Source organism: Ammospiza nelsoni, chromosome 6, assembly GCF_027579445.1.
Source record: "Ammospiza nelsoni isolate bAmmNel1 chromosome 6, bAmmNel1.pri, whole genome shotgun sequence".
In the NCBI taxonomy this organism is placed as follows: Eukaryota; Metazoa; Chordata; class Aves; order Passeriformes; family Passerellidae; genus Ammospiza; species Ammospiza nelsoni.
In genome coordinates, this window is record NC_080638.1 from 40,493,899 (window position 1) to 40,521,883 (window position 27,985).

Consider the following 27,985-nt stretch of genomic DNA (forward strand, 5'->3'; position numbering starts at 1 on the left):
TTGAAGGGAGAGAGTTGCAGCTACCATCAGGGTTTGTGGAATGAGAGCAAGGTTGTATCTGAATCAAAACTGTTCTGAAAATGCTGTATGATGCTCCAGTGTGAGAGAATTTAACATGGGATCAAAAACTGCTGCACTTGAAGCAAACAGACTACATTTATGATTTACAGTAGTAATTTATTTAAGCCAATTTACAAGTTCACTGGTACTTTAGCTTATAAATAAAAATGTCCAATTGTAAAAGGAGTATTTAGTGCTGAAGAGTTACTTCATGGGTGGGCATGTGTATAAATTGCCCTGGGTGAGACTAGAATTGGAAAACGTTCTTAGTTACCAATTTAACAAAATAATGATCCTAAGCTTAGATTGGCTTGGTGAAAATATCATAGGGCTTTCTGAGGCATGGCAGTTGAGGTGTATGGAATTTTTTAGTGCATAAAGTTAAATATGTTTAAAACTTTGTATTACATATTTTTTAAGATGTTCTTGACTTGTTTCCTTTGGGGTTAATCAACTCTGCTTTAGCTTTCTTTCATTACACTGTTTCCAAATATATGTTTGACCCCCTTTCCTTGTTAATTCTGATATTTCAACAGGTGAGAAAGTGGAACCATTCTTCTTGCTTGCCTGTTGTATTTGATAGGAAAGAAAACATAAGCAAACAAAATACATTGAAACATAGCAAACATAATGCAAACTACATTACACATTTAACTACTACTACATTACACACTTACTACTATTACACATTTAACTTCATTTTAGGAATTGACTACCAAAAAGATCAACCTAGTTACCAAAAAAATAGTATCTCAGCTTGCAGCTGAGTGCAGTTAAGAGATCTGAGAACACTGACTGAGCATAATTACAGAAGCTAAGACATTCCAGTGGTATCTTCGAAGCTATTGAAAAAAGTTATGCAAAAATAAGTGTATTCTTTTTTTTAAGCATTTATTTCTCTGAGTAATGGTATGATATATATTTATATACTTCTTTTTGAAAGTTAGTGCTGTTTGGGAGAGACTATATGGCAAAATGTGAAGATACATATCTAATGCACTGTTGTCTCGGATGTTGTAATTTATGCTTGTTGTAGTTGCCTGAATTATCCCATCCCATCATTAGTGGTATTGATATAATAAAATCATTAGTATCCATAGAATAGTTCAATAAAGTTATTAGTATTACTTTTAGAAAGTCACAACTTACTTTCCTTAAATAGTGTTCTTAACTTAAAATTTCTGTGATCTGCAGTTGGACTTGCTTTAAGATGCTGCTTCTCAATGTGTTCTTGTGATTCACATTCAAGTAAGTAAAATTTCAGGTTCTGTAGGAATTTCAGGCATTAAGTGACTAGGGGGTGGGAATGTGTTAAATTTGCTATGTAAATTTTTAGATAGAAGCTTGAGAAACAAAGCAGTGTTGTTCATCATGTATTTCTGTAGTGTGCCTCTTATGTGTGCACAGGCAGTTTTTCCATTTGCTCTTATGGCAGAGTATTAGGATGTGGTTTTCCTTGTCTGAGATTTGACATAAGCGCTGTGTGATCGGTTTGCTCCTTGGTACCTTTTTTGTAATGAGGAAATTGGGTGAAACACCCACCACAGTTTTAAGATTTATTGAAATTTTTGTAGCTTTTCTTGTAGAGCTACAGAAATGTGTTTTTGTTTTTATTTTCTTTTTTACAAATATTACTAGATGAGCGATACAGCAACTATGATAGACATTCAGTTGCTTAGTGTAATCAAAGCAGGCCAATTAAATACTTAGATAATGATTTAGACCTGTTTTCATAGGCACTTGCTCACTTTTTTCCACCTTTTTCTTTTTTTTTTTTTTTTTTTTTTGCTTCTGCTAGTTGTCATGATACCAGGAGATTGTTGTCAGTAACTAGATTAAAATGAAATAAAAATTAGTCTTGAAGTAGTTAAATATCTCCATTCCATGATCTATATCTGAAGAAAAACAAACAGTATTTAATGCATCTGTGTTCCTGGATCTGTCTGTAATGGTATTTATTTTTATTAAACCACAGGAATCTTGAAGTTTAACTTTTCCCTTTGCACCTGACTGTATGATGAAAAAGGATGTAGTTCCACACCTATATCCTTCTCAAGTGTAGCCTGTATTGATGTCATTGTTCCTTAAAGAGATATCAGCAAACCCATAGTTCTGCTCAGCTTTATTTTAAAGTGCATTTTGATTAAAATTTAAATTTAGCAAGTGGAAAAGCCACTTTCACTTTAAAATTTGCTTTCCCTTCAAGTTAAAATTTAAAACAAAGAAAAAAGACAGCATTCTGTTCTCATTTTGTGGTGCTATGTAAAGTTCATTGCAGGAGATTTTCTTTTCCATTAGTCTCGTCAATTGTCATTTATGGGGAACAAGCTACGTTGGAAAAGCTGAGCCACAGGAGGAGCTGTGTGAATTCCCTCATGCCCTTGTTCACCAATTCTCTTTGTCTTATAGGATAATACATAGAGCCTCAGTTATACTGCTCTGTGCTCCATTCCTGCCTTCTTGCTGTGACCACCTGTTGGTTGTTTTCAGGTGTTCCTGACTAAATTAGTCCCATCTTTTCCTGTGTTTGGGTACTGTGTAAGGGATGTGGGTATTTCAAGGATTCCCTTACCCTGCTCAGCTGCCTTCAACGTGTTGTTGAGTGTGAGGCAGGATGTTTTAAAGAAAAGAAGTGGGGTGGAGGGGTGGAATTCACTGTCCATTTCCTGCATTGTCTCTTTGCTTGCACCAGGTTCTAAATTAGCTGCTGATCTTGCTAGACGTGCCTTGGAGACCAGAATTGGCTGGCTGCTCAGCCAGTTTGTGGCCCTTGGCAAGCTCAGGCACCTGCTGAAGTGCTGCACAGAAGGCATAGCTCTGCCTCTCCTTCTTTCTGCTATTCTGCAGCCAGAGCTCAATCACCTTGGCTGATGGGCACAAAGGGTCCTGGGGAGGGAAGGAGACTGCTCTTTTTCACTCCCAGACATGAATTGAAGGCACGGTAGCGTTTTTAAGGCAAGGTTTAAATGGCTCAATTTCAGAAATGCTGTGTGTGACAGCAGTAGTCAAATTAATCTTTAAAGTTAGGCATAATATAGCTTCAGCTCCCACTGTGCAGAAGTATCCTTGAATAGGGACAGCAGTCGCCTTCTGAAACTTTGTTTTTGCATGTTTGAGGAGTTTCCTTTTTTAATGAAAAGGACCACATCTAATACCTTAAATTGTGATACAGTTTTGAGTAGTTTTTGAGAGTTACCTGTGTTTGCTTATTTGCTTGCATTAAGAAGAAAAAATAAAGCCTCACATCTGGATTGGGAGTGTGTAGTCATATGCTGAATCTTGTAGAAAAATGGTGCTTCTTTATAACAGTTTTTGAGACATATTTTGCAAATATTAAAGGATAACAAAAGATTTCACACATGTACAACAGTTTCAGCCTAGCATGGGAGTGAATGTAGTTTGTTGATTGTTTTCTTCTGAAACAGTATTGTTTTCTGAATAGTCTCACATTATGTCTTCTGAATATCTCATTAGCAAACAGAGATGTGAAGTAGCTGTTGAGATTTTGATTCATTTTCCCCCGCCAGCTCCTGCCGTAGGTGTGCAGGGTCGCACGCCGGTAGATGGAGCCCCGTGCCAGCAGCCGGCTTTGAGCAGCCTGGTGAGCGAACCTGCAGCCAGGCGGGAGCGCCTTCTGGCGCCTGTGTCTGTGATATGTTTTATTCATTGAAATGGATATGGGTTTGAAGTTAAATGTCTACCGTTGGCTGTGTGAGTCAAGGCAGTGACTGTGTGCTCAGATGCTTGGGGACAGCCTTGTGGCGTTCATGACGGGCAGGCGATCGGGTGAAATGCCCTGATCTGTTCCAGAGTGCTGCAAGGATGAGAGTACATGTGGCTTGCCACGTTTTTCTGTTAACTTCTGAGCCAACTGCGTGTCCTTAGGCAAATCCTTGTTGAAACCATCAAAAACAGGACCTATGGGAAGCTCTTAAGAAACTTACAAAGCAGATTAAAACAGAAGTTTTGGGACTTAGTTTTGTAATTTTGTTATTCAGATATGCAAACTGCTGATTTTTTAAAAACATATTTTTGAGTATAGAATATTGTTAAATAGAGCAGTTCAGAAATTCAAAATCAGCAGCAGCTAATCTTGCATATTACCTCTTTTGCACTGTGTGTCCACACCCACAGCCCAGAGTTGTGTTACGTGGCTCAACTACATGATACCGTGAACTGGGTTTGTTGATATTTCTGTCAGCCACTTGTAGAACTGTAAAAAATGTCCAAGTTTTTTGTAACTTTATTTAGAAATCGATTTACCTGATGCAGTCTTGTATATAGCCAAGTTACTCTAGTGTTAGAAGAGTTCTTAAACAGCAAGATGTTAATTTTACTTGAAAGTTTGAAATATAGTTCTTAATTTTAAAGGGAGAGAGGAGGAAAATTTTTGAGGGATAATAATAACATAAATTGTTCTTGTGGGGGTTTTTACTGGATTTGTTCCAGTAAGTCTACACTTGAAATATCTGAGAGATTAGTAGTATTCTGTGATTGTTACAGGTACGCCATTCCTATAACATATGCCCTGCATTTTTTATTTGAAATTCCAAGTGTCTTAATGTTTACATTTCAAAACAATGGGGAGGGTGTGGGTCCCTGGTGTTTTTTCTCTGACTAATATTTCTGCACAGTAACACTCCTGTACTGTACCTTAAATCTCAAAAGAAAAAGTAAGTCATTCTTAAAGCCTGAAGATTTGTCTGATGACTGTATGAATACTGGGCTAAGTTGCAATCTGAAATAATCTTTGGAAATGTGTTTCTACCTGCTGTCCATTATGTATGTTAAACTGGAATTCAGATGTTAGGGAATGGACAGAGAAGTGAGATTGTGAAAGGATTTTTCAGAAATAAATTGTTCAGTTAGAATTCTGCTGGAATTGTATCATTTTGTTTGCTTTATTTGTTTGAATGTTTAGTAGTTGCCTTTGCTTATGATTTGCAAAAATGAAGTTACAGATTTTCTTTCACATGGCACATAGTTGGATGGGGCTTTGAGCAACCTGATCTAGTGGTAGGTTTCCCTGGCCATGGCAGGGGGTTGGAATAGGTGGTCTTCAAGATCCCTTCCAATCCACACTATGCTAGGTTCATGGTAACAAAGTATTACAGCACTCCTGTCATTCAAACCCAATTATTTGTTGCAGTCTGGAGAGGAAGCTTTAGACGGTATTGCAATTTGTTATTGATTCAGTGCATTTTTAACAAATCGGACACAAATCACAGCTATAAACATCTTTGTGCTTTGATGGGAAAAATAAATAGTCATGTGTGGGGTTGACCCCAGCCAACAGCTAAACACCAGCACAGCTGCTCACTTGCTGCTCTCCCCAGCAGGCTGAGGAGGAAAATAAGGAGAGTGGAAGAAAATTCATGTTTCAAGACAGTGACAGTGTAATAAGCAAAGGAAAAAGAAGAAAGAACAAACCAACCAACCAAAACTAAAACCAACAAAAATTTGTGCAAATGGAGTCACTTGCCACCTCTCACCTGCAGCATGCTCTGGTCCAGCCAGTCTCAGAGAGCTGTTGCTTTAGAGGAAAAGCTGCATACCCCCTTTCTTTGCTTTGCCCAGTTTCCATTGCTAAGCGTGACATTATATGGTGTGGAATATCTTTTTGGCTGGTTTGGGTCAGCTCTGCCCCCTCACAACTTCTTGCCTGTGCCCAAGCTACTCTCTGGAGGCACAGAGTTGGTGGGAAGCAAAAGCCTTGATGCTGTGGAAGTAGTGTGGGCAACATTCAAATTACTGGTATATTATCAGCACTGTGTTAGCCATAACCCCAAAACACCAAAATACCATGTGTGCTGTTACAAAGGAAGGTAATGACATCCAAACCAGAGTCAGTACAAGTAGAAGCATATCTTTTCAATAGTAAAAATACTCTTTTCTAAAATGTGTTATGAAAAGCAAATTTGTAGCAGCATTGATGACAGACAGATGGATATGCAGCTTAAATTTGTAAGGGAGGAATTTCTAAATTTATATAGATACAATTTGCATAAGCAAGTCTCAATTTTTAAAATTCTAGTAATAATTTAGAAGAAATTTTACTTCTATGCAGCGGTGACTTCTCACATATGAATGAAGTTGCAACATATGTATTTGGCATTAGTGATGTCTTAAGCCACCATTATTTTGTTCAAGAATGATCATGCCCTTTTGTTTTGAGCCATTGTGTTTTTGTATTCTTTGACTTTTGATTTAGTTAGTACCAGAGGCAGTGATATTAGCACAAATAGGAAGCTGTAGCAGAATATAAGTATTTTACTTGAGTGTTTATGAAAATAATCTACCTCTGCCTCTCAAGGGCATGATTACAAAGTTTAGCTCATGTTCTTGTTAAAAGGATATTTTCTTTGCAGAGGAGGGAGTTTTTTTCAGAAGTTTGACAGTAAAGCTTTCAGTGAAATACAGGGTAGAACTGAAAAGACAAAATGTTCAGAAAATTACATTCCAATGAATGTTTGCCCTTAGAAGCAAAAGAAGAGCTTAATAATCTCATATGATGCATAAAATGAGTGATAAAATCAACAGAGTAGATATACTGGTCATTGAAAGGTGAGGGGAATAAGACAAGCCTTCATTAAACTTGGCCTTTAAATGTTTTTAAAAAGCAAAATACAGAAACACCAAGTCTTGCACCTGCCAGTGCGTGGAGAGCATCATGAAAAGATGACTGATAACCAATGTTTTTCTGTGCTTGATGCATCAGTTGAATTTGGCAGTTGCTCTGAATAAAGCGGAGACCACCTCTGTGCGTTCAGCATTCCTTATGTATCAGCACCTGAGTCCTTTGAGAGACTTTGTATACTGCCTGAAGCATTCAGCAGGGAAGTACAGCACATGTTGAATAGCAAAGGCTGCAGTGAGGACTGATGTTTTGACCCAGAGAAGATGATAGAAATGTAGAGCTAGCAATTGTGAAAAGCTTTGGGAGGATTCAGAGCTTCTAGGCTCTGGTTCTCTATCAATCCAAAGGATCACAGGTGGTAACTGAAACAGATTAATTTGTAATTCTGATATAAGCATAATACATTTTTCTGCTGACTGTATAGAGTCATAGACCTCAAAGACCTACTGATAGTTGCCTCTAGCATGACATTTTATCCCTGTCACAGTGGTTTTTGTTAACAGGTTACATTATATGGGGAAGGAGATTATGGTAACTGAGACATGTAAAGGACTCCTGCCAAACACAGAACAAAACATTAGCTTGTGCAGAGGCTTGTGATCTTCTGTACTGATGTAAAACAGCTGTTTGGAAAACATCTCTTGGTCTTCTGAGGTCTGAGTGGTTTCTGTGTGCAAATGGGGGACAAAGGGAGATGTAGCTGAAGTCTTATAAGCAAAACTGTTTTGACTGAGGTCCTGAACTTTTTTTATGACCAAAACTTGTATCTTGGCAGCAGGAGTGGGCAAAGCTTTAATATTCTGAGTTTAGCTATTTATTTGTTCATTTACAAGCTCATAAGCTGTAATAGCAAAGCATCTTTCACAATCTTTATTCTGTCAGTAAAATACATGTGGTATTATAATTGCAATCTGGCTCATGCCTAGAAACAGTTTTTCTGCTGGGCCAATTACCAGTATTTGTGGTGCTCTGGTATAGCAGTACAGAGAACTAGCAAGGTAGATCAGTCTAAAACTTGCATTTATGAGCTAAACAATATGGACTATTCATTCTTAGAAATGTGTTATATGAAATTATAATTGAAAACCAATTAATCAACCAAGAGGGAAATTCACCTGCTAGCTAATGTATTTTAAATTATATACACTTCTGACACAGCCTTTTCTGAAGGTTGAATGATAATGGGGGTGGTTTCATTCTTATTCCCCTTTGCAGGGGATTGTATTCCCCTTTGGAGCTGAGGAGTTGTGCTGGGTTCCCTGCTCAGCTTTGCAAATACATTGTTCAAAACATCAATTCAAACTGACGTTACTGTGCTTTATCCACCAGTGAGCAGTTTTGCCCATTCCCTGTATCTAAGGTACAGATTCCAGGTGGATGGCACGAAATCCTTTTTTCCATATTTTGTGTTTGTAGGACAGATTTGAGTCATTATCTCTAGGCTAAGGAGATGGTAAAACACCTTAGTCATTCCTACAGGGGCTATTTATGTAAAGGAAGGATATTCTTCAGCCTAGATCTTGGCAAAGTTTTTTTTTTGCTTATAAGGTTTTTAAAATAGCATAAATTACATTCCAAGGATTTTTATGTGGTTTTACATTGTTTATATGTGTGTCTCTCTATATCATTAAATTAATGGTTTAAAATTTTTTAGGATTTTAGGCCAAACTAAAACTAAAGCTGGTTGTTTGGTTTTTTTAATATATCACTAACTACATGTTGTAATACCATTCAACTGTAGGTTTTTTGATATTTTTTTCTTGATTTTCAAAAGCTATTAAGCTGTACCTATTTTTGTATGAAATCCACTTTGATAACGGATAAACAATTTGATATTTCTACATGTGAAATTCTGTGTACAAATAGTGTTTAGATAAGCTGCTTAAATCTGTTATTGTGCATATTTTATAATTTTATAGTTAATTCAGGAACTTAGAATAATTTTTTTTATTGTATACATTTGTGACTGGTTGTAAAATAATCACAGAAGTACAGTGTCAGCATGAATTAATTATGCAAGTAAACCAAATGGCTATTTCGTTTTTTTACTGAAATGCCAAGAGTTTGAAGAGATCTTTTGTCTTAATAGATTAGCCAGAATTCATTGGGAAAAGTCTTAGTATGTTTAAGGTAATGGGAAAATCTTGCTTTCAGTGCATCCTACAGAGATCTGTTTAAAACAGATGACAGTCTGTCACGTTCAGTAGCACATCAGTCATCAGATTTATTCTAATTCCTTAAGCTGAACATTTCATTCAAGCTTGTAGATTGTCTTGTCAAGCTACCAAAAGCCTCATAGCTTTTCTGTCAAGCATAGAGTTGCACCAGCAGTTCACAAATAAATGCTAAGCTGCAAAAATACTGTTTATTTTCTTTAACCTTTTATTCAGTTAACTACACTGTTCTTTCGTGTTATTTTCTCCACATGTGTTTATCACAAGGTATTCGAGGGACTGCCTTCTAAACATGCCTCATCCTGACCACAGCCACTTCAGACCAAGGACCACTCATTTTGGGGCAGGTTGTTTTTACTTGTAGCAGTCTAGACCACCGTGGTTATCACATTCCTCCTGTAATCACAAAGGCCCAGTGAGCAGTTTCCTTTGCTGCAGACGTGAAGGAATCCCAGTGCTGCAGCACTGGCAGCTGTGGTGGGGCCACTCTGGCTTTGTGCAGAGTGGCCGTGGACTTCTTGCCCTGCATGGAAAGGGACACTTCTGCTGTCAGCCCATATAGCCATGACATTCTTTGTATTTACTCATTGCAATCCTTCTAAGATATTCTCTCAGGCTGTATTGTGTATGTTTGTGTCTTTTTTTTTTTTTTTTTTCATTTCCTGTCTGTTCATCTCTAATTCTGAGCTTTTTGATTTAAATGAAGTTGTCTGTGTAAACTGTAGCACTTGCTTATGAAGTCTACTTAAACCTTACATGGTGGTGAGAGCTTGACTTGAGACATACTTTCTTGAAGTCAGCATGTGTATATCTGAGGTAGTAAAACATTGAGGATGGTTAGTTGAAGTTAAATAATTGAATTAAGACAAGAAAGTAAACTATTAGATTGGTGAATATGTATAAATTACATTTAAGGCCAAAAAATTACTTGTAAAGTACTGAAAGCCTCATGTCCAGATAAGACTAATCTCTATATTAAATTGTTAATGCTATGGAATTCAATATAAAGTTGTGACTGCCCTTTAATAGAAAGATTTCCTTGGTTGTCTCTTTTAGCTATTAAAAATTATATCTAAGCTGTCTGTTAATAATTTTCCAGAATCATCAATTTCAGAACTCTAGTTTTTACTTCTAATTCTTCACTGTAACTTGTGATTTCTTTTAATACATGTTTTTTCCTGTCATTTATATGCCGTGCTAAATTTTCTCCTCTAATCTGGTGTTTTTCTTTGTTATAAAGCCCTGCTCTTTTTAATTTTTCTTGGTCTGTTAAATGGCCAGTGTGTTCTTTTAGCAGGCTTGTTCCTTGAATGGATATTCTGAAAGACACATTGTACATGTCTAGAAAGGAACTGTGGGGTTGAAGGCCTAGATAAAACTAAAGCCTGAGTATATAAAAAAAAGATTGTTAAAATGTCAAGATAATGAAAAGTCAGAAAATAAATTATACCTATTATTAATTTTGAATTGTATTCAAACATAGAAATATGTATCATAGACAAAAGCTGATTACAGAGAGATAAAATTCAATTTTACACTAGGATAATTGTTTTATGTATTTTACATTTATTTATAAGATCAGATAAAGGCCTGGAATTCTCTATATAAATCACAGTATGGTCCTGATGAATGCCAAGGTCAGTAAAAGGAAACCCCTTCACTTGCAAAACACATTGCTACTGCAGAAAATGCAAAGTGAATAAAATGAAACTGATAGGCACCATCTTTCCTACTACACATTCTTTACTTGCATTATAATGTTAGATCTTAGAGTAGTTTTGAGTGTTCAAAGGAGTGAATAGGTATCAATGCTCTCAGCATCCTCCCATATATTATCTGTAGCCAAATTCACATACCTTTGCTAAGTAGAGATTAATGCAAAACTTACTTGAGGATTGTGAGTGAGGCTGGATCTGTTGTCACTGTAACACTGTGAAATTAGATTGGCCCAGTTCAAAGGCCTTGCACATGCTGGAGATGTAGTTGATGGATCCAAATGTCACATAGATGGCGGAGCCCATGATTTAAGAGTACATTTCTGCAATAAATTACTTCCTATCAGGAAGGCTTATTTTTTCCTGAATCAAATCTCTGGTATGTCTTCAAGAGAAGGAAATTTAACTATTTTTCAGACTGGAAAGGACAATAAAATGGATTCTAGGTTCTCACAAAAGTGACTCTGTGTCGGGTACCTCAGCTGGATCAGCTTGAACTGAGGAAGAGGACGCCCTCTCAGTAACTGGATTTCAAGTCAGAATTTGGAATATGTGAACTGAAATGGCTGCCATTCACCTTACCACACACATTTAATAAATAAGTTGTAGTGTTCAGTGATGAGTTTTCCATGTGTAGTGTATTGGAGCTTTTGAGTCCTAGGACAATAAAAAACAGAGTCCTTAACATCGCATCCACTTCACAAAAAAATGTTACTAGACCTGACAAGTATTTAATCAAGCTGGGCATTTTTCACAAGCGGTAACTTCGAAAACATGACTTCATCAACTGACTTACTTAGAGCAAGGAGTTCTGCACTTGTTGCTTTTTACAAAGTCCAGCTTTTTGGGCTTCTGTCAAAGTACCAGTGTCACTGAGGTCAGGAATTTGCACTGTTACTCAGTCTGTTACACACTGTTACACAGTTAGATTACGTCAGAGAGTTGAGGCAATGAGTAGTGACTCTACAACTGTAGGATGAGGAACTGGTGTCACTGAGCAGCTCTTCCAGGCAAGTGCTGGCATTACAAATGGTCTTTTGTTTTCTTCCAGAATTGTAAGTTTTTTATAACCTTGTGGCTTGTTCTGCTTCAGCCAAGGAAGGGCCAGTGCTGCAGGGTCAGAATCTGATCTTTGATTTCTCAGGTAGGATTCAGGGTAAATGGTTTTGCATGCTGAGTGGTTTAACAACTATGGAGTTCTGGTATAGTGCTTGGTAAGCTTCTGCACAGGCAGCTTTTATCTGCTGGGCTGGTGATGAGATCACTGAGGCCTTCTTCCATGTAATCAGGCTGTCTTTCCAAATGCTGAAAATTGATTAGTCTGCAGAAGTACAGATACAGAAATAGCTGTACAGAAGTACAAATACTTGTGAGAGTAGATTCACTTTCCTTTTTTGATACAATTGGATTTCCTTCAGGGTCATAGTGAGAAAATTCCTGATTCAATGCAATTATGAAAGGGCAGTAATGGACCCTGTCCACCTGTTGGTTCATGTATCCTGAAATATAAAACAACGAAGCATCCATGAAGGATTCCTTTCTCATAAAGGTTATGGATTAGGGTGCCCTGGGTGTTTCCAGAGACTGTTGTGGCATGTACAGTCAACTAGTTAAGGGTGTTTAAGTTAGTTTTTTGCACTACAGCAGCATAAATGGAGGGTGATCTAAATACGCCTGGGTGCAATCTTGAGCTTCTTGCTTTATGGACTTAGAATTTGATAGCAGCGAGAATAAACAGAGTTGTGGGGTGTAACACTTCGCACAATGTACTGAAGGTGACTGCTGTGCAGGTGTACAAGGTAACTCTAATTAAAACAGTTTCCCCTTGAAATGTAATTTTGTTCCTCCTCTTCACTATCCAGTGGTAGACTAATATTTGTCTCCGGAATGTTTTTCCAGGATCTGAAGTGGAATTACAGTATCTGAAGGTTACTAAATATTAGGCAAAAATTATAATTCTCTTCATAGTTTAAAAGTATCTTTCATATTTCAAAAACCCTCCTGGATGTACAATTCTTTTGGCAAACATTCACTGTCTTGCACTAGAGAGAAAACTTACTATAAATAGCATAGGCTACTTTCATAGTGAGGTTCCCCTCCAGTTGTATCCAAATTTACCTTAAAAGTTAGCAACAACCAAAAATAAAATCAAACTAGGTACTTTATTGAGAATCCCTCTAGTGTAACATATGACACTTTCTTTCCAATAATACCGGCATTCAGATCATTAGGGAGGTTGGGGAAATAATGAATTATCTGTACATCTTCAGCTCTTAAAAATCCCACATGTAATAAAGCCAGTGATGGATTTTTTTAAACTGTAATCCTGTAGAATATAATTATGTGTGAAAGTGTCACTGTTTAGTAATGCAGGAATTATACTGTAAATAAAAGAAAAATTTTGTTCCACATGCTCTAGAAATTCATTCAGATTAATGTTAAAGTCCAGTTATAAAGAAGTTCATAAAAATATCAGATGTTATCAAAAATGTTTTGAAAAAAACCCTTTAGCTCATCTGATTAAAGAAAAATGTGATCAGAGCATGACCCCAGAGCGTGGGGTCTCTGGACTTCTCGAATGTCTTTAGGAACAGGATTTTAGGAAGGTGACTATTAATGGATGTCTGAGTATAGGTGTGTTTTTTCAATCTGTCCTGAAAGCACTGTGGAAAACCTTATAAATACTGAACTACCTTTTCCTTAGATTTAGTTTATATATAGTATCCTTGATAAAAAACCAAAAATAATCTTACACCTCCATAAAGTTCAGTGTGATGAGTAAATTAACTTGAATTCACTTAACTCTTTTCAGGCAGACAGCAAGTTATTGCAAAAACAGCAACCTTTTCACAACACCTCCTTTCCCAAACCTGACTACTCAGCAGATGCACAGTCCAGCTGAAAAACTGAGGACAGTGGAATACCTTCTTTGGATAAGCAGAGATATGAACAGCTATAACTGATTAGATATTGTGGCTTTGAATTCCAGAAGGAATTAAAAGAAATTGAAGTGTAAGACCACTGAAAGCAGTGACAAAGGGTCATAACTTCTACCAGAAAAATTATGCTTTTCCCTTTTTTCTTTACATTTAATTCTGGACGTGTTAAGATTTGCCTTTGACACTGAGGAGTTACGAAAGCACAACACTAAAGCAAGCTGCTTTCATTTATAATGAGTTGCAGAAAATATTTCAGAAGACTTTCTTCATTCCTCTCAGTTGGACTGTGAAAGAGGAAGTTATTTAGGAGTTTTCTTAATGTTATTATTAGGCATAGATGCCCCAGTAGTGCACATTCCTAACTTTGTCAGGTGTTCCTTCAGCATGAAAGGGGAGATAAAACTGTGTAGCCTGGAAGTCTTGCAACTTCACAATGTCCAGGAATATCTTCAGAATTATTCTGAGTGTTTGAACTGTTACCCAGATGTTCCCTTTTTAAAAATCTTGTATTTTATCTACACTTCTACAGCGATGAAGTCTTGATTTCTTTTTGTCTTTTAGTGATGCCAAACAGTGAACTACATAATAACTACAACATCTGACAAAGAAGCCTCAAAATATTCAGCACAATTATGTGCAAGAGAAAGTAGCCATCAAAATGAGCCTGGATTTCAGAAGTATGAAGGAAGGCTTTTTCTTCCTTCATCTAGTTAATGGATTTAGAACTTCTCTGCTCCACCCAGGAATAACTGGTCTGGGGCCAATATTCAGCCGCTGCCTCAGCTCTAGTGTTTTGGCAACGAAAGCATGAATGTATCTTGATGAATCAAAGAATAATTAATGCAAGGTATTGGAATATAGGATAAACTTGTAAGAAAGAATAAAACATCCATCTGTTTTCTTTTACCAAAAAAAAAAAAAAATCCAAAGAGAATAATTTTGCTGAAAACTGCAAGATATTCCTAGGTCCTAAATTTTTCTAGGATTTTTTCTCCATTTGTCTGTGTAGAGAGAATCTGATGTTAACGCTCAGAACCCCTAAGAAGTTTTTCTCTCAGTTGTGTGACCCACAACTTATATGAAGCTCTTTGTAGTTTGTATTCTCAGAGGAATTCTTTAGGGCTTCTCCACTGTAAATTACTTTCATGGTTTTGGCTGAATAATATGCTTACTAAGGGTTTAAAAGGAACTTTCTTCAAAATCCAGTGAACAAATATGAGTTTTTAAAAAAACATATTTGTCCAGCTTCTTCATTCTGTGTGTTGCATATCATTATAAATAATCAAAAGATTGAAGAATGTGAATGATCCATATATTCAAATACTAAATTAAAAAAAAACTGGACTATTTCATTGGCTGAAATGACAAAGTTTTCATATGTATGTTCTGACATGTCTGCTTGTGTTTAAAATTGTTCTGCACCTTGCTTTGGAAGGCCTTTTGTAACTAAGTTTTCCATTGTTTGTAACTTTTAACATTTTAGACAGATTTTTTTTTTCCACAGGAGGAATTTCTTGCCTACTGGGTGAAGTTGACTTATTTTTTGTACATATCAGCTGAGAGAAGGTTTTGGGTCTTTTCTAAACAAGAGTTATAGGATAAATATGATGTTTAAAAAAAAGCAGCAGTTTGATTGGTATCGTGAGATGTGATTATGTTTTGTATTGCTTTCTTTAAGTTTGACAGGGAAATTGATTCACTGTCAGAAATATCTGGTTTGTGACTGATGATCTAACTTCAGCTAATGCCTCTTTTTTTCCTTTTATTTTTTTCTTTTTGTTGTTTGCTTGTTTCTCTGTGATTTTCAACTGCCTGGCACTGATTTGCTGTCTATGGTGACTCCTTGTAATCTTGTACCTTTCATTGTTGGTGCAACATCAGGAAACAGTGGAGCAATTGCTATGGTGATGAATGTTTGCAGGTTTAGCCTCTTCAGTCTTTAGCTTACATTTAAATTCTGGACATTCTCAACAGATTTATTTCACTGAGGATCTCTGGTTCTCATTGAGTTTTGGCCCACCTCAGAATATCTTGTTCCTCTCCGGTAGTCCAAGATAATTTCTGAATGTGTAGCTTGTTATTTTGAAGTGTGCTAGTTTTCAGATTTCTTTGGTATTGCAATAAATTTCAGTGAGGCATCTGCATTAATCTTCCAAAATCACTGACATAGTAGTCATACCTAAATAAGCAACTGCACATAAGGCATGCTATATATCATGCATGTTAAGCATGTTGTAAAGCACACAGTCAATGCCTAAGGGCTGAAAATGCTCAGAAATGTTGTTATTGGAGTGTAGCAAATGTAAAATTGTAGGATAATTTAGGTTGGAAAAGACATTTAAGATCGTCAAGTCCAACCATTAATGTAGAACTGCCAAGACCACCACTAGACCATATTCCCTAGTACCACATCTACACATCTTCTAAATACATCCAGGGGTGGTGACTCCACTACTTCCCTGAGCAGCCTGTTCCAAATCTTGCCAAACCTTTCTGTGAGGAAATTTTCCCTAATACCCAATCTACACCTTCTCTCATGTAACCTGAGACCATTTCTTCTTGACCTATTGCTTGTTACTTGGAAGAAGAGACAGAGCCCTGCCTCACTACAGCCTCCTTTTAGGTAGTTGGAGAAAGCAGTAAGGTCTTCTCACAGCCTCCCCTCCTCCAGGCTAAGCATCACGGCTCCCTCAGCAGTTCCTCATAAGACATGTGCTCTAGACCCTTCCCCCTTTGTTGCTCTTCTTTGGACACATCCTGAAGTGTGCCATTTTTCTGTAACTTCCACTTCTTGCTTACAAAGGGTGAAGTTGCTATTCATAGTCATTGAATGCACTATGTACTGGATCTAGTTGCTAAATCTTACAAAAAAAAAAAAAATCTGAAGTTCAGGCAAGACTGTGTGGTTATTGAGTCAAAATGTATGTGTTCACACCTGAGCAACACTCTATGTTCCTATGCTTTTACTGCTGAGCAAGCGTGGTTAACGGAGCAATTATGCTTGTAGTGAAGGATAGCTTTCTTTTCAGGTAGTTATCTAAGAAAAGGATAGTTAATTTGCTTGCAAAGAACAAATAGGGCTAATGTGGAGGCAATGTTATTTTATTTCTCTGAGTTTTTCAGCTTGTGACATTTCAGGTGATATGATTCCTTTCCTCAGCTGCAGCACACAGTATAGAATTGGAGCAGTTGCATTATTTGGGTAGAAAGAGTGCACTGGATGTGCTGCTTTATGACAGCCGTGGAGGCACATCTGTGTTTTTGTGCTGTTTAAAACAGCCTGACAGATACATAACTGGTGGTCTGTATTTCCCTGCAGGAAACCAACAGGCCCCTCTCAGTCCACATGTACAGGACTGAATCTTGAAAGGTTGGCACATTTCTGACAGGCCTCTGCATGTTCAGTGTTCATGGTAGTTCTTGGTCAGGCTCCAATATCTACACTGTTGCCTTTATGCTTTTTATTTTTACTGTCAGGAAAAATGGTGCTATTTGAAGGTACCTTGAGAAATGTGAGTTGGCTGGATAAATCAAGTTTCTCTGCTTCTCTGCTGCTTTTCTTCGTTGAGTCTCCATTCAGTCTTCTTTCTGTGAAGGCAGCCAAAGAATTGGAATGTTTTTGGCAAAGACATAATTTCTGCTTAATGCAGAAATAACTTGTACTAGTGGTTTTTGAATTTGGCACTGAGTTGCTACTTCACATTTTCATGTGCATATAATGTTTTGTGATTTTATTCTTGCTTTTATGGTAAAATCTGGGCTAGCAACTTTGTTCTGTGACAAAAGAAATGACTTGGGGATTTGGGAATTTCAGTATACTGAATATACTGTACAATTAATTTTGCAAACATAAGCACTGTAGACTCATGTTTCTTGAATAATTTCCATAGTTAGCTTTGGAGCTGTGTAGCCACAGTGACATTTTTACAAGTTTGGCGGAAGGATGGATTTTATGGGCTTGCAGCCAGGGCATTCAGAAAGACAGGTAAAATAGCTATCTTTATCAGTGGTCCATTTTTGGTTTACTGAAGGATGATGTACAAACCAATATTTGACATTTAGGCTAATGGCAAATCATCCAGTCATGTAGTAAACTGAAGAAAATTGGGTGCTCAAGACTAGTAGGGCTCAAAATGCTCTACACATGCTCCTGTTGCACTGTTTCCTCCCTGTTGGCATTTAGCCTGTCTGCCACATGGGTGGTCCTTGGTTGTGTCTCACTGGTGTTTCGTTGTTGGTTGGTCAGGGTCTCTACTGACCTACCCTGTAAAGCAGAAAGCAACCTAGTAATTTTTCTGTTACAGGAATTCTAGTTCTGGTGGGTTTGTTTTGTTGCAATCTTTAGAATAACAAAATAGGTAGGCAGGGATTGCATATCATCCAGTTCAGAATGGGGCAATCTCCAAAGTTAGATTGGGTTGATATATCCAGATGAGTTTTGCCCATATCCAGCTATAGAGATTCTGTAACCTTTCTAAGCAACTAGTTCCAGTGACCTTCCTGTCTGTGAAAAAATTTCTCTTATCCATAACTCTAAGTTTTCTGTGTTAGGGCATGTCTCTCTTTGGGATCCGTGTCTTCTCTTTATTTGCTCACAAGGCAGCTAAAACCCAATAAAATCCCTCTTTAGCCTTTTCTCCTTAAAACCAACTAATCAAACTCTTGCAAACTCCTCATAACTCATGTCCTGCTGACCCCTAATCATCTTGAATCACCTGCTGGACTTAGTTCAGGATGTCCATGAGCAGGTCAAACTGGATGCAGCACTTCAGATGAGCCAAATGGGGGTGGTTAATGACTTCCCTTTGTCTGCTGACTACGATCCTGTCAACAGAGTGTATACACAGCTAGCCCTTACCATTATGTTGTGCTGATTCTACTAAAATATTATTTTGGCTCCAGATAAGACAACAGCTAGTTTAAAGTGCACATATTTTTTCCTATCTGTAAAGGCTATGGAAATTACAGTTTGGTTGTAAAATGTTTAGAAATTGATATCTGGCTGTCTATAATAATATATAATGATACATAATACTGAGTTTTACGGCCAGTGAAGAGTTTACAACAAAACTGAAGGATGGCTAAATGATTTGGCTGTTCAAACCTGATCAAAGTATGTCATAGTTCCATTATCAGAACAAAAATAGAGTGTCACACGAGAAAAGCTGGAAAATAAAGGGAGATAGTCTTTTGACAAGATTTTCTACAGGTGTTTTTGCATTTCAAAGAGGTAGTGGGCAGGGGGAAAGGAAAAGGCATGTATTGTCAAAGAGAAGACAAAACTAAGGAAAAAGAAAATAATTAGAGGACACAGGACAGCTACAAACTGGGGAAGAAGAGACCATGCTGAGGATTGTTTAGTAAATAAAATACAAATGAAGATTGTTAATGTGAAAATGAGAATGTATCAGAGGGCAGAAGATATAGGGGGCTGTTGGTGAGCTAATATGCACATAAACATTTCCTGATGCTCAGAGGGAGGATTGACCCTTGAAGTAAGTTAGGGAGAAAAATTAAAGAGGAAAGTACCTGTCCTTTATCCAACTAAGTTTAATTTAGGAATAGGTGACACCTGTTATAAACCAGTTGGTTTTATGCATTTTTATGTCTCCTCTTGTGCTTTTGTCAAAAGAATGACAAAGACAATAAGTGCTCTTTGGCCTACAGTATGCCATCATTAAAAGCACCAGATGGAAATTTTTGTAGTGATGATATGAAGAAACTGCTGCAGCAACAGAGGAAAATTATCCTGTTTCTTCATATCTTTTTTATTTATGTAGGTTAGTAGAAACCAACTGCATATGTCTTATTTCCTTTTGGGTCAAGAATCAGCAGGGAAGAAAAGTCAGGGACAACTGCTTCACTCTGCCCTCTGGGGAAATGTTTTTATCAAGTTTCCAGACAATGAAGTTACTTTTATTAACCAAAATCTTGAATTCTTTTTAGCGATGTGAGAGTTTATAAATTTGAAATAATACTCATGCTGCATTCATCAATTTCTAAGGTTAATCCACTTGTCTATATTTTATATTCTTTTTAAAAGAAACATAATATTTTGCATGAACTATTTGTATTTAAAAGCAAATAAAAATAATAGAATACAATAAAATAAGTATCTCTATAATCAAAGTGTGTTTCATTTCACAGCTTTTAAGTATCTAACAGATGAGTATTACTCCATTTGTAAAAAATACTTGAATTGGCTATCTCTGTTATCCTTTGACTAGGGTTTTTATAACTGTCCAAAACTAGTTCTAACTTACTTTGAGTTGCCTTAGATTTGTAATATGCCATAAAGTTTCCTAAGATAGGGTGGAAATGGGACTCTTTTTAGAGGAGTATGTCATTTAATGAGGACTTGACATCCACCTGGGCTAAGAAAACTGACTGTTTGTTCCTTGGGGAAATGCTTTGAGAAGGTAACTGGTTTTTATGTAGAGTACCCTCCTAAGTTTTTTTAGTTTAGTGTGCCCCGAGGCAAAACGTTTCAGGATATCTTAGAAGATTCTGCCAATCTAATTAATCTTATGGGAAAAGTGCTAAAATTCATTCTCTGTTTCCCTCCTCATAAACTATGTGGTACATCATCCCTGCACTGTCAGTGGCAACTGTTAACTGCACCTCCAATGGGGACAAATACAGGCCTAGTGCCGTTCCAAGGGGTAGAGGGGTCTTGTGTTCCACCAGAGGTGGGGCAGGTGGGATAGCCCTCTGTGGAAAAACTCTTCCAGAATTGGAGGATTTTTTGTGAAGAATGGGTGAATTCGGTCCAGAGCAGCAAACGTCTGCACCCTGTCACAGCAGCTAAGGCCATGATTCAGTGATTGACTTCAAATTCTCTCAAGGCAAGACCAAGGAATGGGGGTTTGCATCATTGGGTCTCCACACAGAGTGGTCTCAGCAGTCTTTCTGTTCCTGAGGAGGGAACTCAGTTACTGAAGTCCAGCTTAGAAGATGAACTTCTCAGTCCTGCCCAGGGAGAGAAAGCATTGGCATTAGTGTTGCTGTGGTGCTTTTTGGGGTTGGAGTTACCTTGGGGTGCTCCTTTGTAGAGTGTCTGTTATTCTGCAGACATTCAAGAGGTTGGGGATTTTGCCTCAGAGAGAGGAAATTCTGCTGCAGCTGTAATAAAAGCCATTTGGAACTGCTCAAGTAAAGTACTGTATGCTTTCTATCTTGCAGATATATGTTACTTTTATAAACCTCTTGTTTTTTTATTTAATTCATCTGAAGTGCTTGAGCTGATGAATAATTAGACCCAGGATTGGTATGACATCCTTTTGAATAAGCTGGTATTTTGTTTAGATTTTTTTTCTCCTAAAACCCATTTATATTCCAAGGAACTGAAAGGCAAAGCATTTAAATGGTGTTTTTACAGAATATTTTCCTGAATGGATGAGGAAACAGTCATTCCAGTTAGCACTATATTAAAAAGTGAAGGCAATGGAGTAAGCTTAATTTTCCATTTTTGTCTGTCATAGATGTAAATAATTCAAACATATAAGCATGGAAAGAAGTTAACAGTTTGAAACTGGGACTGCATGAGTCTCCTAGCATAATATTAGTATTTCCTGTGTGTTTCAATTTGATATTATTAAGAAAAAGGTTGGTTTTCCTGAAGTATGAACCATTTAATAGTTAATGCTGTTTTTCACTGGGCTCCTGTGGTAAACTAGAATGTTCATGTATTTCATGTGTATGCTTATGTAATTAAGCATCCACTAATTTCTTTCTCTTTGGAAAATACTTCTCCAAATCAGCACTCCATGTATGAAGATTTAAGATTATATCATCTGTTTGTTTAAGGTAAGCATTAGGACAGGTAATATTATTTTATAATAGATTCTTAATCCCTTGTCTGTGAAGTGTTGATGTTTTCATTAGAGTTAAAATATGTTGCATGTGTACAGAAAGCCTGAAATCTCAATATGTGGTTCTATCAATTTTAATTATTTGAATCATTAGAACAGCTAATTTTTTGCTTAAGGGTACACCAATGTACCATTGAATCTGTTTTTTAAGGTTTTTTCCAGTTTAATGTCTGAATCCAAATTCATAAAGAGTTGGAAAAATGAGATGTCTGAGCTATAGGATTCACAGGGATTTTATATGAAGCCTATTTAATCAGGATAACACTGTTATTAATATTCATAAAGTCAGCTGGAACACAAATGACAGACTATGGAGCCTAAAATTTTTTACTTGTGAATTTATTAAAAGCAGCTTAAAAAATTAATGGAATTTAAGTAAAGTTGACTAAAATGAAAATCTTATGTTAGCACAAAAAATCTATATTAGAACTTTGTCTAAGACCATCTTGCATTGATATCTTTGACAGATTTCATTGGTACTTAAAGAAGAAAGATGCATGAATGGTCATTTAAAAGGATTTAAACACATTGGCACATTAATTTTTACATGAATAATAAGTAGTTTCCAAAAGCAATTAACTTACAGTGTACAAGATTTGAATAGAAAAATAGGACTGTGTCATCAAAGGGCAAAGCAAATGTGCAGTACATTTTAAACTTTTAATAATATGACTTCTTAAAATGTTTTTTTCTTTTCCATGGTAGGTAAAGTAACACCAAATGTATTTGTGTACAGCTTGGGTTTGTTTTGAAATATACCAAGATCTGGAAAAATAAATATTTTTATGCCAAAGTGCTGTTGGTAAAGAACAATTTTAAGGCTTTTACATTGATCAAATGCTTCTGAATCAGCTTTCCTACACTTTCTCTGTGTGGAAAACAGATACATACTGATCACAGTGTGTGATTTTTCGCCCTTGCTGCTATATGCAGCATTTGGAAGCATTTCTTTTTCCTGTAGACAGGTCTGAGAGTTCTTTCATTATTCTACTTAACTATCAGTTTTATGTGACTGTTGCATTTTATATTCAACTGATAGGGACATTTTCTTTTTTATTTTCACTTTCTTTCATGGTGTCCTAGTGGTTTTACACTAGCACAAGGTGGGTAAATGAATAGTGAATAAGGAAGTTAGATTTCAAATTACCTCTAGCATTTGGGTTATGGTCCCATTTTGTGTTTTCAGTTTTGTCTCGGTCTGCCAATGCACTTTATTTTAATCTTCAGCTTTTAATTTCCTCTCATTATTACACAGATTGATTATTAGCAGATTGTCTTCAAATGGAGTAAGGATTTATAGTAATTATATTCAATTTTTCTGATGATTCCTTGTGTGAAAACCTTAATGGCACTTCTGATCATTTTTGAAATGCTGACTTTTTAACACTCACTGAAAATGATGGTGCAATAAGTTTTGGTTCTAAAAATACCTGATGTTCAAGGTACCTTCTGTAAAGGTACATCTTGAAGGACAAGTAAGTGTTGTGCACAGGTCAGCTACCTATTGCAGCGTTTGTGTTCAGAGCAACCACTTTAAATACTTAGTGTCTGGAATATTTTCTTGTTCTGTATCCTAACTTTTTTTTTTTAATTGTGAAGAAGTTAATTGGCACATCGTAGGAAGCCCTAAAAATCTTTCCGTTTTACTTTGATCCATAGGTGACCTTAATCTGATAGCAACCACTTTTATTTTCTCTATGTTTAAACCAGAAAATTCCTATTAGTTAACAGAACCTATTTCACCTATGAAGACAGTGGCTGTAAAATGAGCCTCTTGAGTTCAGTCATAAATTTTTCCTGTGCCATTGTCTATTATTTCCGGGAGAGGGCAGCATTTTCCTATATCAGGTACAGAAAGGCACATGCCCTGCTTAGACTGTCAATGTTTCTTGTAATTACTCCCAGTATATTTGTTGCTTGCTTATGAATTAACTTGCATTTATGGAACTAAATCATTCCAATCATTTAATTACACCTGAGGAGCTGAACTATAATTGCTTGCTTCCAGCTAGGATCTGATATGGCTTGAGCAGTATTAATTTGGTGTTTACTTTTCTGAGTGCTAAAAGCATTAAAATGATTGTGCAATGGGATTACATTTTACTAATTGCTGGCATTCATTAGCTGGGTAAATGGCGAGGAAGAATGACTGTATATTGTGGAGGGATAAAATTATGGTTTTAAATAGTATATTACTAGACACATTAAGGCCCTAAGACACGTTTTAAAATACTCCAGAGGTTATTAAATACCATATTTTCTTCATGTCTTGCTATATGAATATCTTATTAAAATACTGCAATTATTATGAACCTTTTTGTGCAATATGTAGGGAAATGGCTTCATTGACAGGAACCTATTTCTTGATATTAATAACCCTCTATATTTTCAGCTAATCCAAAGGTAAATGAGGAACTTAGGAAAAGATTGCCAACTTCAAATCAACACAGTTACACAGAATTGAAGAAGAAGCGTACAGCTTCATTTGAGGGATTCTTTTAAGGGACTCAGTGTTCTGCGATATGAGGTGAACTTTTTATTTTTTGATAAGACCTAAGCACATCAAATCCTATGCATTTTTTAATTATGCACATTTATAGTCAACAACAAATGTGAGCTAAATATGTATTTCTTGAATATTTGGCGTTCGTGTTGGTGTTGAATCTAAAGTGTTTGTACAATTAATTTTTTTTTCAATTTTAAATATAAAAATGAAATAATCTGCTTTTTTGGTGTTCTATAGTAAAATAATTTCTCCTGCTGCTTTATTATTTAGGACATGTGTCTTGGTATAATTTGCTTGAATTGTAAAATAGGTCCTTGATTTTTTATTTAATCTCTTACACTTTTCAACACAATGACAACAGTCTGAGTGTTTTCATAATCTAGTCACTGTATCTTCAAGGCACATGTATCTTTTTAATAAATGTAAAAAAATGCAGCAGGGAAAACATACAAAATAAGCACAATGCATAGTTAAGGATAAAAATTTTCCTATTACAATATTTTTTAAAAAGGTGCATGAGTAAGTAATACAATTTGTGATAAGCTTACTATGTTACCAAGATTACAAACTTATTTAGATTTCCTTGCAATACTGAGTATAACTAAATTTTTAGCACATAAGAGAGCATATATTTTAACACTCAAAATAATGCATGGTAGACATAGCATTTTATTGTAAGTCTTATTGGTGGTTTCTTCTTGAAGATCTTTGATTATATGAAATATTGCAACTATGTAATTAACTATAGTCTGAAGCATTATGCATGCAAATATTGGGATGCATTATTTAGCTGTTCAGAAAGAACTTCAGAGTTGGAGTGGTCATAGACCACTTTACCTGTATTTTATCTAGGAAATTAAAAGTAGAGAAAGAATGCTGTGAAGTGAAGCACATGCCACTGTCTGTAATAACTGCCAAAGGGAGCAGTCTTGTTGTCTGCAGCAGGACTGCTTGGTGTGATTTGGGCTGTGCTCAGTAACGTGTACTTCCAAGACCAGACTCTAGAAGAAAAAACCAAACTAATAAATATTTCAACAAAGACATCACATGCAACAGAAAGCTGAACCAAACAATTATAAAAATTAGATGAGTGAAGAAAAAATATTTTACTGAGAAATATAATTTTTTCCTGGCTGTTAAAGTATGCAGACTTCATTGTGCTGCTATAAATATTTAAAATAATTTGTTTTGTAAATTTTCTGTCAAATGAAGGCAAAGTATAGGTGTATTATATTGTTTCAAGTTTGTTTATCTAGAGTTTGTTTTATTTTAGTTCTGAAACCTTCAAGCAAAAACTGGACTCAGTGCCAGATCAAACAAGTTCAGAGGAACAAATGGAGAACTGGTCAAAAGGTAGGGACTTTAAAGATATTAATAAGGAACCTTAGGTGTTATACCTGTGCTAGGCAGTGACTGGAGTGTGTTTGTTCTTGCTGATATATGACTGACTTTGGAAGAAAAGAAAAAAACCAGTAACCACATACTGCTCCTTAAAAGAACTTTGAGTAACTGGAGAGCAGCTACATGAATACAAAGCTTCACCTTTATTTTCTGGATTATTGAAAATGTTTCTGTACAACTTTCAGAAGACTTGTTTAAATTCTTAGTCTGTACATTGCACTTTACTTTCCAACTTTTTTTTTTTTTTTGTTAGCAATAAATCTGAAAATCTGTCTTAAAGAAATTTTCTTGGCTGTTCACACCTGGCTTGGGTATGATTAAGCCATCTACTAATATTAATGAGTTTCTCATTAGTAGCTCAACTGAATTTAGACAGTAAGGTAAGGCTTGGAGATAAAGGTGACCTTGGTTAACTTGGAGCTTCCCCAGTTGGTGGAGTTTTCATCTTCATCAGGATGCAAGAACCTTTTTTTATTTTTAGTTGATTGACCAGACATAATTGTTCTCAGATACATTCTTCTATGTTTCATGACAGAAACCTAAGGGGAAAAAAAACCCACTGAATTTGAGAGTACATTCATGACTGACTGACTGGCTGACTTTGTAGAAGAGAATTTTTAGAAGTAGCTTGTGACTAAATTGTGACTGGTAGAAGGAAGGGAAAGACATAAAAAAGAGGTCCTCACTTGAGAGTGGATTTTTGCTAGTAAGTGACTCTGTGTAGGTTAAAAAATCCAAAATGGATTAGGTGTGTCAACATCTAAATTTCTCTCTATATCAGAGCCTCATAGCTTCTTGTACCTTTCCTTTTTTTGAGTTTTATGCTATATATTCTCTCTCAAAAGATAATAAATGTCAAATTTCTCATGGAGAGTCTATTTAGAAGAAAGAAGAAATGCTTCATTTTGTAGGTGATACTTTTCTTTCATATGTAGGAATTTCTACCTATATTATTCTGTAAAATAAACTGCTTATAACCCCCTTTAAATTTATGGCATTTTGAGGTGTTACTGAGTGAAGTTCAAAAGTTTTTTGAATCATATACTCTGTAAACAAAAACATTAATGGTGGTGTAAGTTAGTGGAGAATTGTATTCTGACAATTTAAACGTGTAATGGCTTAATCAGGTTTAGTATTTTTAGACCTTTAGGGGTCAGCATACCCTAAGAATGGTTCAAAAGGTTAAGTTTTCCAAAGTAGGCAAATGAAACTGATTCTCTGTGAAATATATTCTGTCTAATTGCAAGAAATTATGTTCTGCTACTGCTCAGAGATATTTTTGAAACTGAGTAGCTACTGACTTTCATGTGTATTATTTTTCTGATGCATTAAGTCAATATTTTGTGCTGTTTAGACAGCTGCTTCTTCCAAGCTAACACTTCATGTGTCCAACAGAAGTTGTTATATAAATAAAAGTAAAATTTATACACTTTTATTTAGCATAATCATTAATAAGTCATGTAATTCTTTGTGCTTTTGCTCCTGGCAAAGTTAGAAAAAGGGATTATGGGCAAATTTGTCATCATACTGGTGTGGATGAGAAAGTTTTTTTTCTTAGAATTTAATTTGGGTATTAACAGCTAAATTACATTCACTTATCATAAAGATAATAGGTCAATTTAAGCAACATAATGTGTAAGCTTGGTAGATATTCTAGTGCATTTTCTCATTGTATTACTTAAGCACAGCAATTTCTCCTTTTCTGTGTAAATGTGTGTGCTGATGAGTGTACTGTTTTGTCTCCTGCTTGCTCTGTCATCTTCACATATTTCCTTTGTGCAGTTGGTACTGTACTGTATTTAGATTTTCCTTTCTTATAACTTGGAAGTTTAAAAGCTGGGTTTAGAATAACCCTATAATGTTTAATAATTTAAACATTTTATTAGCATACTGAAATATTGGAGATTACATTATTTGTCAACAAATAAGGATGGTAAAGCAAATACAACATTAAATTTATCTGACTAGACGAAAATTCAGTCAAGCAACAAGAATTTTAAGAAATAGAAAAAAACAGATGCAAAGTGGTAGGTTTATGGTGGTTATGTGGGATAATGTGTAACCTGTTAATCAATGTTATAAAATAAAATACTTGAAAGGAAGGTAGTGTTTAAGAGGAGTGTATCTGAAGTGTTTGAAAGGTGAGATTTTCTTTTTAACTTTCCGAGTTGTTTAGAGTATAGTATTTCTGTGTGGATTGAAGACTTTGTCGCTGTTCTGTTCTGTTCTATTAGGAACAATTAAAGAACAGTTTGGGTGCAAGGTTCGTTATTTTGTGTTTGTATCTAGTTTAAATGTACTCTTTCTCTAATTTTTAATAGAAGGTTAATGCCTTTTTTCATTTCCCTCTAATGATACTTGAGAGAATGTACCAGGAACATTGGCAGCAGACCAGTGCGGACTGTGCTACTTAGAAATGAAAAATATTCAGAATCCAAGCTAGACAGCCTAGAATAGTATTCAATTATGAAAATAAACTTGTATTGGCAAATAGGTGCCTATCTTTGCATTGCAGTGATGGTGGGTGTGGGGAAGCACATTGCATTGGGGCAAGACTTGTTACTTCAGTAGGGTTTCCATGCATGATGGGAACTATGCAAACATTAATTCTGTGAAAACACAAGAGGGAACCTGATACTGGGTGGTTTCTCTTCTTACATATATGTTTAGGACTTGATATGG

At 36.0% G+C, this 27,985-nt stretch overlaps 1 protein-coding gene across 1 annotated transcript in view; it reads left to right on the forward strand.

Annotated features, from left to right (window-relative positions):
- MIPOL1 (mirror-image polydactyly 1) overlaps window positions 1–27,985 on the forward strand; it is a 182,898-nt gene that overhangs the window by 7,866 nt on the left and 147,047 nt on the right. The window contains exons 2-4 of the mRNA XM_059474474.1: window positions 21,286–21,331; window positions 23,789–23,923; window positions 25,176–25,255. Of these exons, the coding sequence (XP_059330457.1) occupies window positions 23,919–23,923; window positions 25,176–25,255 (85 nt within the window). The 5' untranslated portion in view covers window positions 21,286–21,331; window positions 23,789–23,918. The remainder of the gene's footprint in view (window positions 1–21,285; window positions 21,332–23,788; window positions 23,924–25,175; window positions 25,256–27,985) is intronic.